This window comes from Stenella coeruleoalba (genome assembly GCF_951394435.1).
Source record: "Stenella coeruleoalba genome assembly, chromosome: 10".
NCBI classification, from domain to species: Eukaryota; Metazoa; Chordata; class Mammalia; order Artiodactyla; family Delphinidae; genus Stenella; species Stenella coeruleoalba.
In genome coordinates this window covers 88,603,691-88,617,577 of record NC_137156.1, presented here as the reverse complement: position 1 = coordinate 88,617,577, position 13,887 = coordinate 88,603,691, and the positions used below count along the sequence as shown (strand labels likewise).

Here is a 13,887-nt window from a genome sequence, read left to right as displayed (position 1 = left end):
TTCAAGAACATTCTATTAAATGCTTTTAGTTTTAATAAGCTCATGATTGAGCTATTTTAAAACTTCATAGTAAACTTTAAAAATTCTCATATAAAGTAATTGTCTCAGGAATTGGAACTTGCCAGAAAACACAATGGTAGGACTTACTTTTTAAGCATTGAAAGCATCCTATAGGTGCTACCCAATCAAATAAATCAAGTACCAATATCTTATGTGTCAAGAAACTTCAAAAAATCATAAAGTCAACCTTTGAAATTTACGGGAATTTAAAGAAATGAAATCAGACATCGAATTGTCATTCTTTCTTCTTTCATCCTTTTTAGCTTCTGCTCCAGATTTTTCAAAGACTCCGATGAAAAAGTTGATTCAGGTGCAGGTGGGCAGTGAGGTCAGCTTGGACTGTAAACCCAGAGCTTCCCCCAGGGCGCTCTCTTCCTGGAAGAAAGGAGATGTGCCTGTACAGGAGACTGAAAGGTATTCTGTTGTCCAGAAAGGTGGTGATTTATGTGCTTCTCACTTTCCATCATGATGCCAAAGTAGGTGTTCAGTATGAAGCGAAATGCAGTAGCATTTCAATAAAATGTGAGGTGTTCCAAGAACTGCAATAGCAGTATTTTTGTTTGTAATACTCTCAAGATGATACTCACCAGGTTTTGAAATCTAGAAACAGAGATTTATCTCACCTCTTCCAACATAGAATATTCTAGAAAGGAGTTTCCTCCCCATTTGCCTGGTAAGACTCAAACTGGGATGACAAAGGAATGGGAGCCCTGGACCCAGGCCCCCTCTCAGCTCCTGGTGGCCCAGCATCACAGGGCAAAGAGAATATATGACGGCAGCATATGCCAGATGAATACCAATCTTGCCGTTGCCCTATATTGAAGTAATTTAGCTTTACAGGTATTTGTTTAAGCAGAAGCTTTCTTGATTTCCTGTTTACTGTAATAATATTTAAAATGGAGAGGCAGAATGGGGCCTACTTAAAAGCACAGCTTCTGGACCCAGACTGCTGGGGTTCAAATCTGTTTTCTTCTACCAGCTACACGAAGTGACTTACGCTTTGTGTGTTTCATTTGTTAATGGTTATGATGATATTAGCACATACTTCACGTTATGAGGGTTGCTATGTGGATGAAAGACATAAATATGCATATAGCACTTAGGTCACCTGGCATAGAGTAAACATAAGTATTGGCTATCATTATTGTTTATTGAGTACTTACTACCTGCTGGAGCCTCATGCTGAAAGCTTCTGGTAAGCAGAATACTGGCCCCAAACACGTCCATGTCCTTATCCTGAAGACATATGATTTACATTATCACATTACATGGCAAAAGATAATGAAAGTTAAAGATGGAATTAAGGTTGCTAACCGTTTGCCCTTAAAATGGGGAGATTATATTGGATTATCTGGGTTGCCTTAAGTATTCACCTGGGCACTTGAAAGGGGAAGAAGACAGAGAAAGTGTTTGAAAGAAATGTATGGTAATGAGAGAAGAGCAGGAGAGATTTCCAGCATGAGGGGGACCCTGATTGGGATTGCTGGCTTTGAAGATGGTAGAAGGGGGCCGATGAACAAAGGAATTTCAGACTCCTCTATAAAATGGGAAAATCCTCAGCTGACAGCAAGGAAACAGAGATCTCAGTCCCATAACCTCAATGAACTGAATTCTCCCAGCAACCTGAAGGAGCAGAAAATGATTCTAGGACCTTCCAAAGTAACACAACCGTGACAGCACCTTGATTTTAGCCCATTGAGACCCATACTGGACTTCTGACCTCCCAAACTTTAAGATAATACATTTGTGTTGTTTTAGGCCACTAAACAAGTTTACAGTAACTTGTAATTGGAGAAAAAGGAAACTAATACAGAACTCTACACGTATTATCTCCTTTCAATATCTCTGCAACTCTGTGCTGTTAGATCTTATTATCATCTCCATTTTTACTAATGAGAAAACGAAAGCTTAGAGAAATTATGTAATTTGCCTAAAGTCACATAGCCAGGATGAGTCCCATAGCTAGGGCATAACCATCAAGCTTTTTCAATGCCACATTGTGTATAGGGAGCCCCGAATCTGAGAGGTGGTCTCATCCTTTGAAGTCATGGGGTCCAAATTATTCTCTTTGGAGATGGGGAAAAACAAGCAAACAATTTCTTAGACTAAGAAACGTAGATTTACTTTTCCAAAATTGCAAAGTCTTATTGTAGACAGACAAGCAGGTGGCGCTGCTTTTAGATTACAGTCCCAAAGATTGTTTTGTGAGTTGGTTACGACAACACAATCTGCTCTCCCTCAGATATTTTATGGGAGACACCTCCGTTAAAAGGCAGCCACAGCAGGAGGACAAGGCCAAGTTGTCAGCTGAGTGGTTACAAAACACAATCCAACTAAGTGCTAGGCGGCACAGAATAGATTTCTGGAACAGGAAATTAATTAGTGATTTGGAGTTTAGTTGTTGAAGCCAGTTTAAACAATTATAGGCACAAACTAGTTAATTTTGGCTCTGATGGAAGTTAAGTGTTCGTGTATAACTGGTGACTTTTTGTTGTCAAAAACATTTTAGAGTTTTAATTGTATGCATAAATTAAATAGTGATTATGTTCCAAGGACTTAAATGCTTTGCAAAATAATAAACCCACTTGTCCTCACAGTAGTGCCTAGAGGTTTTTAATCTTAATTTTAATTTTAAAAGGGGATAAAAGATTAAGAAATTTAGCTAAAGGCACACAGGAGAGATTTACTCCCACTTTAGAGAGTGATGGGACAATGCAGGGAAAAAGTTTAAATTCTGGAATCTCACCTGGTATTTTGACTTGGCCACTTGCTACCGTGGTATCAATAGGTCAGTTATGTAACGCCTCTGAACATTAATTTCCTCATCTATAAAACAGAAAGAATAATTGCCACCTTATACAGTTGCTATAAAGTAAGCATTTACCATGATGTCTGATATCTGTAGATCCGCTGATCAGGAAAACGAGGTTATGTTACAGATAAAAAGTGGGAAGTAACAGTGGCTGAAAGAGATAGAATTTGTTGGTTGGTTAGTTGGGCAGTTCATTGGCTGGCTGGTCTCTTAGAAGGTAGGCAGTTAAGACTACCTGGAATCCACAGTCATCAGAGATGCACGCCCCTTTCATCTTGCTGCTCTACCATCCTCACATCAGGAGCCAGGACGGCTGCTGGGACATCAGCCTCCCAAGGCATCCTTCCCAATGTCATCCCAGTGTCATCCCCCAATGACAGGAAGGAGGAAGGTAGAAATCAAGATACATTTACTCCCTTTTAAGAATCTTCCCAGAAGCCCCATCCAATAATTTTCCTTATGCCTTACTGGTCAGAAATTAGTTCCCTGGCCAAACTTAGCTGCAGAAGAGGCTGAGAAATACAGATTTCTTTCCTGGGTGGGAGTGTGCCCAATGAGAAATTGGGATTATGTTTTAAGAAGAAAGGGGGGAAAGTGGTGGTTACTCCAACCATGTCTTATGTTCATAAAAGTTATTTCTCTGACCCTTTCAAGCTTACTGACCCTGTACTTTGTATTAAGTATTTCTAACATCTCCCCAGTGAATAAGGAAACTGTCAGGTATAAAAATAAGGTTAAAAGAGGAAACATGTTTAGGAGAAGGCTCCTTAGTGCTGCAGTCTTTCCTAGGTATCTTAGTTCGAGCTTTTATAACATAATACCATAAACTGGCTGGCTTGAACAGTGGAAATTTACTTCTCACGGTTCTGAAGGATGGAAGCCAGAATCGGGGTGCCAGCGTGGTTGAATTCTGGTAAGGACAGCTGCCTTCTCCTTATATCCTCAGCAAAGCGGAAAGGGAGCCAGAGAGCTCTCTGAGGTCTCGTCTATAAGGACAGTAATCCCATTCATGAAGGCTCTACCGTCATGGTCTAATCACCTCCTAAAGGCCCTGCCTTCAGATACCATCACATTGGATATTAGGATTTAACATATAAATTTTGGGGAAACCCTAATATTCAGTACATGGCACTAGGTCTGGTGGTTTGGATTTTGCTTTTATCTCTTTGGACAGCAAAAGCACTGATATGCCAGGGCCTTGATGCTTAGGGGAAAAGCTGCTAGAAGCAATTATGGAACAAGTTGCAGAGTTGAATCTACTCCAAGTTCATGTGAAATCAGAGTGGGTCTCAGCCATCACTTGGCAACAAAAGCGCCATGTCCATCCCTCTCGGTCTGCAGGCTTAAGCCAAACTGGGGAAGCACTTTAAATGATAGATTTATTGTGGTTGTTCAGTCATGGGCTGTTCCAGCATAAAACATGCAGACTCAAATCTCATCTTGGGGACAAATGAATTCATTGATGCATTTGAAAATATAAGAGAAGGCAAAAATTTTTGATGGGATATTTATGGCAAGATTTTAAATCTATAAAATTTTTACTTAGTTTTTTTTCTTGTGTTTCGGTTTTTGTTTTGTTTATTTGGGGTTTTTTTGGTGGATCAACATGGGTTTGTCAGTGAATAAGACACGATAAATAGGAAAGCTTTCTCTAGCCTAGCATATGGGCTGTTGACAAATGCACTTTTGATTAAGCCTATATATACATACATATATATATATATAGTATGATATAAACATAGATATCTATGTATTTATATAGATATATAGTATCATTCAAAGCCTGAATCAGAACAAAAATTCAAGGATTAAATATGTCTTTTAAAAATTATATAAATTGATAAATATGTCTACTATGTAAACCACACAATATGTTTGAATAATTATAATCTATCTAGTTTGAAAGTTTTTATATGAGCACAGTTACAGTTTTGAATCTTGCATCAGCCATAGTGATGTAGATCTAAGTGAGCGAGACGCCTGAATTACAGAAAGGTTTTGAAGAAATCAGTTAGTGCTTTCAAGTAGAGAGAGCATTTCAAGCTAAGGTAATAAAGGGATTACTTCCCAACAGAGGTCTTAGTAAAGCTTCTGTGCATAGATAACAAGGGCTTATAATGCACATAGTGATTCCTGAGCTCTTAAAATTAAGTGCTCATTCATTCATTTGAAAATATTTTGAATACCTACTGTGTGCTAGGCACTAGGTATTTAATTTTCACCAGAGAAGTTAATCCCATTATTTGTAGATTTTCAGGGTATCAGGCAGGTAACACAGGACCTTTATAATAAAACTCAATTGACAAAATACAGAATGTTCGGTGATTATCTGAGGAGGCCCCATCTCCAATTTAGGGTGCAGAGCAGGCTTTCTGGAGGATGTAGTGTCTATACCAAGGCTTGAACGATGACTAGGATTCACTGGAGAAGAGTGCTCAAGGTAGGAGGAACAGCCTGTGCAAAGGCACAGAGGCAAGGACAAGAATAGGCATTTGATGTTCAGTGCAACTCGAGTGAAAAGTCACTTAGGCGGGAGGGCTGCAGAGGGAGCGAGGCCATGGAGGTAAGCGAGGATCTTATTGTGAATGACACAGGAAGCCAAATGAAATAGAGTTTGGGCTTTATTTCCTGTGAAAGCAACATAATAAGGTAGCAGTTAAAAGATCAAATTTATTTTTTAAAAATTTATTTTATTGAAATATAGTTGATTTACAATGTGTTAATTTATGCTGTACAGCAAAGTGATTCAGTTATACATATGTATACTTTCTTTTTCATATTCTTTTCCATTATGATTCATCACAGGATACTGAGTATAGTTCCCTGTGCTATACAGTAGGACCTTGTTTATCCTTTCTATACATAATAGTTTGCATTTGCTAATCCCAAACTCCCAATCCTTCCCTACCCTACCCACTCTTCCCCTTGGCAACCACAAGTCTGTTCTCTATGTCTGCGAGTCAGCTTCTGTTTCGTAGATAAGTTCATTTGTGTCATATTTTAGATTCCACATATAAGTGATATCATATGGTATTTGTCTTTTTCTTTCAACTTACTTTGCTTAGTATGATAATCTCTAGGTCCATCCATGTTGCTGCAAATGGCATTATTTCACTCTTTTTTATGGCCGGGTAGTATTCCATTGTATGTATGTAAGTGTGTGTGTGTGTGTGTGTGTGTGTGTGTGTGTATATATATATATATGTATCACATCTTCTTTATGAATTCATCTGTCGACGGACATTTAGGTTGCTTCCATGTCTTGCCTATTGTGAATAGTGATGCAGTGAACATTGGGATGCATGTATCTTTTCGAATTATAGTTTTCTCCAGATATGTGTCCTGGAGAAAGATCAAGTTTATGTTTAAAAAGAGTCACTACAGTGGCAGCAGAGAGCATGAATCGGAGCAGTTGGAACTTGAGGCAAGATTCCCAGTTAGCAGCAATTGAGCAGTTTGAACAGGAGAGGATTAGAGCCTAAAATAAAGAAATGGCAACGAGAATGGAGAGAAGTATTGAGGGGTTGTGAAAAAGTTAAATCAGCAGGACAGAGGACTCCATTAAAGATTTGGAGAGAAGATGCTAGTCAAGGCTGAATCCTAAATTTCCAATTCAGGCATCAGGATCGTGGTAGACCTATTTAGTGAGACAGGGAACATACAGAAGGAGCAGAGGTGAGGGCAAATATGATAAATTCAATTTGAAATTGTTTCAGTTTGAAATGCTTGTTGACAAACCAACTGGCCATATCTGCATGCTTTTAAAGGTTGACTCTCTAAATCTGGAACTAAGGAGAGCGGCCTGAGCTGCAGATAGAAATTTAGGTGTTACGTGTATACAGATGGTAGCTGAAACCATGACAGTGGATAAAAGTTTCTAGGAAGGTACATATCATTAGACAGTAAATCATTAAATTAAAGGAGGGTCTGTATCTTAATTCTGAAGCTTATGGAAATTTAAATGTAATTCGAGGATGCCTGTTTTTACAATATCATTTAAATGACTAACAGTCACGATGTATAAAGCAATTGATATATTAAGTCAGGGTCCAGTTAGGTCACCTGGAATGCAGATATTCTAAACTTTTAAATTACTAATATTAATTCTGAGTAGAGTTTTTTTTCCTTCTTTTGGTTTGATATTTGCATCATCCAGTACTGAGAAAAACTATTCTGCTTTTCACCCTTCAGAAAGGAGGTTTTCTTTTATAAACAGAAATGCTCTACCCTTTGATCATCCAATGGTTTTTCACTAAATTTCTACATTTTAGTGCTGTTGGATTCATTCACTTAAATCCACATGTTTTCAAAAGACTTGAAATAAAACAGGAAGTTTTGTCTCCTTTAAGCCAAGGAAAATTCTAAAAGACCCTGGAGGCTGTGACTAGGCTTGGGATGCAAGAAGAAGTAGCCACAGCTGGCATGTTTTAAAGAATGTTTAGCTTTTCTGTTTCACTTAGTGGTACTTAAAACACATTAGCCAATTATCTTTAAAAACGGGGCTTTCACTTGAATGCTATTGCTTATAATAGTAAATATTTTATTACAATGGCCTCAATTCAGAAGAGAGTAAAAAAATGGCCCATTATTTCTAATTAAACACATTAAAATTGTTTCAAAGGTTCTAGGCAGCATTTAATACTATAGAAATCTAAATGCTTTTTAAAGAAAGAAAGATTTTCCCCAAATATTAATAGCCATAATCCAGACAGTGTTTTTTAAAATGTATTAACCAATTTTAATGTATTTTTTGCATGTAGTTAGAAGCTGACTTTAAAAGACAGTGAGCTTGGTATGCTGTACGATTCCGTTTATACGACAGACCGGAAAAAGGCACGCTTTACAGACAAAAAACAGTGATCACTGCTTGTCAGGGGCTGGGAGTGGGTGGAGAGATTGACTATTTTGGGGCATGGGAGAATTTTGGGGGGTGCGGGAATTGTTTTAGATCTTGATTATGACAGTGGTTACGTGTCTACATTCATTTGTTAAAATTCACAGAACTGTACAGCAAAAAAGGTGGATTATTTTCTCTATAAATTATACCTTAATTTTTTAAGCAAAATTTTGCAAGCGATTTTACAGTCATCTCATCCTGATTTCATGAGTGGCTTCGTATAGGAGTTTCAAAGCTCAAGAAACGCCCCCAACTGGTCATTTTGGCCCTTTTGTGAAACACTGAGTAGTTGGATGACGTTACTTCGAAGTAGAATCTAAACTTTTGCCGGTAAACAGGATAATTCCATCAGAGCGAGAACCACTTGGCATTTCTGCCATCGCTACTACTAGTCGCCACAGTCTTGCTTTGTAAAGATGTGTCTGGGGACTCTGTTACTATCCAGCGAATCTGTTAGATAGTATTTCCCTTGGCTTGAGCTCTTAGATGATGAAAAAGAGCTCATTTGCCAGGTCGTTTCTATCTCCATTCCCTCCGCATTTCCTCACATTTCTTGGCTTCTCTGTCTCTTATCACAGTGGAGTGGATTTTTCTTCCTGCTGTTCAGAATACTGCTCTCTCTCTGCCTGCCATTGCTCCTTTCACCAGACAGCCATCTGTGTTATCTTCCCCATCACCCTTTGTCTCCCCATCTCAACAGCTGTCCCCTCACAACCATCAGAGAGGTAATGAAGCCCAGAGAGTATCAGTTCATCTACCCTTGGGTACATAGCCAAGATCTCAGCCAGTCCTCTACTTCTGTACCCTTAACTCCAGATTGATCTCTCACTGGTAAATTTACAAGACCAAAGAGAATTTTATTTAACACATGTGACGTTGCCTCCTGTCAGAACCTGGATGTTAGTTGTATCGAGGTTGATGTCCTTGCTTCCTGTCTGCAGGGAAGGTACTCAGGCTGTCCACCAGTTTGTCTTATCTTTATTCAGCACTGGGGACAGTGCCCAGCACTGGGAATACAGCCCTCAAGGAGCCCACACATTCTTTTAGGATGTGGAAAATTTACCCATCAGTTATTCTGGGAGAGACTGTGTAATTAAAGTGACCGTATATAATTTATTCTACAATCTGGGACATTTTGAAAGAGAAAGGGGACCCTGTTAGTAATTCCCGCCAAGACAACACGTAGAAACCAAGGTTGGCCCGAGGAAACAGGACATTGCCACCCTGTGTCTCATGGGGTGTCTATAAGCCAGTAAGAAGCACAGAGAAGAGATGCTGTCTCAGCCAGCACCTTGGGGCAGTGGACAGGCAGTTCCATACAGAGAGGTGTCTCGAAGGAAGTGATGTAGCTCTATTTTGAAGGATCTGTGAAACCAAGGAAAGCAAAAAAGTAGGGAAAACACCATTTGAACAAAATGATTGCATAGACAGGAGGTGAAACCGGTTATGTATTGCGATTGGGTCCAAGGTAAAGTTCACATGTGATCAGGTAAATAAGAAAGCCTAAGCTGAGTTCCTTCCCAGATCGAGAACCATCTCTCTCCTTCAGAGGAGGTGAACATCGAAGGAAGATAATTTTTTTTGAAGGCGAGATTGAGATGCCTGGGTAAATATGCAAGAGTCTCAGAGAATAGAGAACAGTCTCCTTCTGTCTCTCTGTTTCCCAACCCATATTTCCATTTCTCTCATGCTTCCAGCTGGAAAGAGAAGAGGAAACGGTGCATTTGCCCCATAACTCCCACACCCTATGAGAAGATTAAGCTAGTATTTGAGAGTGAAGATAATCAAGAGAGGAGTTAATGCAACCCAAGACTTTGGGTTTGGAATGCAACTCATGGGAAGGGTTTGAAATGGGACTCATGGGAAGGGATCATAATCACTTTCTCTCCTCCATTCCCCATTCTCCAGCCACCAACAGAGACCTACAGGTCTTCTCCTCTTATACGCAGGCAGCTTAATTTTCTGCATATTTGCATCATTACTTACATGCATTATTTATGCGTGATTGACATGCAGTATACTAATCACTCTGCACACTATTCACCGTGTCAGATGAAGTTAAGTGTAAGTTTTATTTGCTGCTTGATTTAATTTTAGTACTTGGTAAGAGCAGAGCGTCGAAGTCGAAAAGACATGGGTCAAATCATACCACCTGTGTGATATTAGGCAGGTTACTTAACCCCCGAGCCTTGGTTTCCTTACTTTGTGCAACAGGGCCAGAAATTCTTACTTTGGAGGGTCAGTTGGTCTGTTAGGTGGCATTTGCTTGGTGGCATAGCCAACTCTGAGCAAGAGGTTGGCTAAAAAAACCCTGATCTCCCCTCACAGGCAGAGAAAGGACAAATTACTTCCAACTCTGCCCTGCCGCATTTCTCTCACATTCATTCCTTCTTTTTCTCAGGAGACTCAAGTTGCAATGATAAAAATAATAAAGTATGTGAAGCATCTACTCTGGTGGCTTCTACATAGGCTCTCAAAAAAGGGACCTGCTACTGTTGATACAGTTTCTTTTTTTTTTTTTTTGCGGTACGCGGGCCTCTCACTGTTGTGGCCTCTCCTGTTGCGGAGCACAGGCTCCGGACGCGCAGGCTCAGCGGCCATGGCTCACGGGGCCAGCCGCTCCGTGGCATGTGGGATCTTCCCTGACCAGGGCACGAACCCGTGTCCCCTGCATCGGCAGGCGGACTCTCAACCACTGTGCCACCAGGGAAGCCCGATACAGTTTTTTTTAATTTATTTTATTGAAGTGTAGTTGATTTACGATGTAATAATTTCTACTGTACAGCAAAGTGATTGTTATAGAAAAAATATGCAATCTTTTTCATATTCTTTTCCATTATGATTTATCCCAGGATATTGAATATAGTTCCCTGTGCTATACAGTAGCACCTTGTTCTTTATGCATTCTATATATAATAGTTTGCAGCTACGAATCCCCAAATCTACAGTTTTTAATTTTTTTTTTTCATCGTGTTTCTCAGATACGTTAAGAGTAACAAGACTGGGTTAAAAGAAAGGTGAGTAAAGACCTTTCTTTTTTACAACAACCAGATTAGTTTTACATTATTTAACCATGAATAAATTCTACGCAAATGTTATTAAAGAATTTGCAGCTGTGAAATGGTTTGTAAAATTATATCAACTAAATTTTGCAGATGACGATGTGGTTCTTAAATCCATATTTTAAATTTGATTTTTATGGATTATAAAAGTTAGGGCCCCTTTAAAAATATTTTGTCAGTTTTATGATTTTGGTAGGGGAAAGCAGGTTAGTGAATTCTAATGCTAGGCATTGGAATCTGCTTCCAGCCAGTTCTGTGTTAGAACCGGGTACATGAATTCATAACCGTGCTCAGCATAGATGTTTTATTTACTGGGTGTGTCCCTCTGTACCGCATCCATTTGGTCATATAGAATTTCTCACTCAAGCCCCCAAATCCCACATGCATTTTCCTACGGCTCAGTCAATGTTCTATATCTCTGCTTTCACTGAAAATTCAAAGAAAAAATATTTTATTGAGGACCCTGTCATATCATAACCTACTACCATTGCACTTTTTCTCGTAATAATGTTTAAGACAGGAAAAAGCAGGAGACTTCTCTCAAAATAAGAATATTGACTCCTTTAACATTATCAAGAGTGCCTACCATTGCCTTCTGAGTAATTCTTAAAAAGAAAGGAGGACAAAAGAGAATTCTCATTGCACTCTGCATTTATCCTCCTGTGATTTACTCTGGCTGGAATGTCTTTTCTTGTCTTTCTTGCAAACCCCTGCTTATCACTCAAGGCCCAGCTTAATGTTACTCACCATGAGAAGCCTTTCCCAAGCCCAATAGGTGAGGTTAATTGCACTTTCTTCTGCTTTACCCTTGTGGTTTCTTTAGGCCCAACTGTGTCATTTAACACTGTATTGTGGCTGTTTGTGCAGAAGGCCATCTCACCTGGATTCTCACCTTCTCTATCTTTGTAGACTTGGTCACTGTTCCATACATGTTTATTCATTTCAACATTCATTTACTCATCAAATATTTGTTCAGCACCTACTGTTCCCACTAACTATTGCTGCATAATAAATCACCCTAAAATTTAACGGTGTAAAACAGCAATTGCTTTATTATCGCTCGCCGTTTCCATGGGTCAGGAATTGGGGAAAGGCTTGGCTCGGCAGTGTTTGTTCGGAGTGTCTCACGTGGTTGCAGTCAGGCTTGGGCTGGAGCTGGAGCTGCTGGGGGCTGGCCGTGCACCGCTTTCTCTCTGGCAGGCCCATAGCCTCTCCATGACCACGTGGTCTCTCCACGTGGGCTAGTTTGGGTTCCCTCAAAACATGGTGGCCTCACGGGGAGTTGAAATGCTTATATGGCAGCTAAAGTCTTCAGGAGCGAATATTCAAGCAAGCAAGGTGGAAGTTGAATAGGCTAGGCTCAGAAGACACAAAACCTTACTTTCCTTGCATTCCATTGGTTACCAGTGAATCACTGAGCTGACCAGGTTCAGGAGGAGGGGGATTTGACTCCACCTCTTGATGGGAGAGTACTGTAGCAAGATTCTAGGAGAGCATTTGGGATGGGAAATCTTACTGTGGCCACCTTTGGGAAATACAATCTGGCACACCCACCCGGCATGCCTTGTTCCAGGCTCGGAGAAAACCACAGTGAACAGGACAGATATGGTCCCTTCCTTGTGGAACTTGCAGAAGGGAGAGACAGCATATGAATAAGTTAAGAAGATAATTTCTTTAGCCATTAAGGGCAAAAAGTGTATAATCATACAGGGTATTTCGAGAAAGCCCTCCTTAAGGAAGTAACTTCTGGACAGAGAACTAAATAGTAAGAAGCAATGGGTCATGCCAAGAATTGGAAGCTGTGCCTCGCAGGAAGAGGTCCCAACAGAACAAAGGTCTGGAGATGGGAATGAAATTGTCTCATTTGAGAATCAGGAGCAAAGCCAGTGTGACTGAAGAATCATGCATAGAAAGGGAGAATAATGAAATATGAGGTCCCAGAGACAGGCAGAATCCAGAAATGGGGCCTTTGAAGACAGTGATAAAACTGCTGGATTTTATTTTAAATGGAATAAGAAGTCATTGGTGATTTTAACACAGGGTGTGACATGCTCTGGTTAAAAAAGGTAACTCTGGCTGTAGTGTGGAGAGCGGGTTGAGGAGAGAAAGGGGGAAAGCAGTGAATCTGGTTAGGAGGCAACTTGGAGTTGTCAGGGTAAGATGTACTGGAGGCTTGATTTAGGGTAACAGTGGAGGAAATGGAGAAAAGGATATTGTGTGTTTTGAGGTAGCGCTGGATGAATTTGTACCTCAGATACAAAATTTCATACCGGAGCATCAAATTTTACTGATAGTTGCGGTGCACCCCCCGCGCCGTTAGATTGAAAGTCTCTAAAGGATAGGGACTAGTCCTCACTCATACATGCGTTTTTCAAAACACTTAGAGTGTCATCAGTACTCAACACATACTTGTTGAAGTGAATTTTATTCTTTTTTGGATCGCTTCCCATGTCTTAAAAGTACCTATAATTTTCTTATCTAATTTATTACAGCAATTTCTTAGAAATGTATAAAATTGATTTTTTTATAGATTTCTACTTGAGGCTTCCTATTCAAATATGAAAAGTGCTATATTTTAGTTTATTCTTCCCCCTCCCTGAAGCCCTTAATAGTAATAGGGGGGAATGGATGGAAGAATGGTTGAATGAATGATTAGGTGAGGTGCAATTGCACTTCTGTGAAAAAGGAATAAACACGCGGGTTGTTGTTGGTGATGGTTGATGCCTCCCACATAGTTATACTGGAAAGGAGTTATTCATAATTTATGGTCTGTTCTGTAAGTTCTAATGAATTGGTACACTGAGTTACATTTCTTACTACCTAACAAATTTAAAAAAAAACCATTTTGTACTTGCACGTGTTTTCCGCTTCCGGATATTATCTGTGGTATTTTATAATCCTGTCTTAATGTAGATGTCATTGCTAGAGCAGTTTTTGTTGGCGCACGAGAGCGTTTGACCCTTTGAGAGTCTTGCAATTCTGAAAAAACCTCTGTAATTGGGACTGAATATATAAAATCTGTCTTGTTTTGGGAAAAAATTATTTTCTAACCTGTT

At 39.7% G+C, this 13,887-nt stretch overlaps 1 protein-coding gene across 10 annotated transcripts in view; it reads left to right on the top strand.

Moving 5' to 3' along the window:
* The window catches only part of CNTN3 (contactin 3), a 321,453-nt gene that overhangs the window by 228,737 nt on the left and 78,829 nt on the right, over positions 1–13,887 (top strand). For all 10 annotated transcript variants that reach the window (XM_079933639.1, XM_079933635.1, XM_079933640.1 and 7 more), the window contains one exon: positions 324–474. In XM_079933639.1, coding sequence (XP_079789765.1) covers positions 324–474 — 151 coding nt within the window. The remainder of the gene's footprint in view (positions 1–323; positions 475–13,887) is intronic.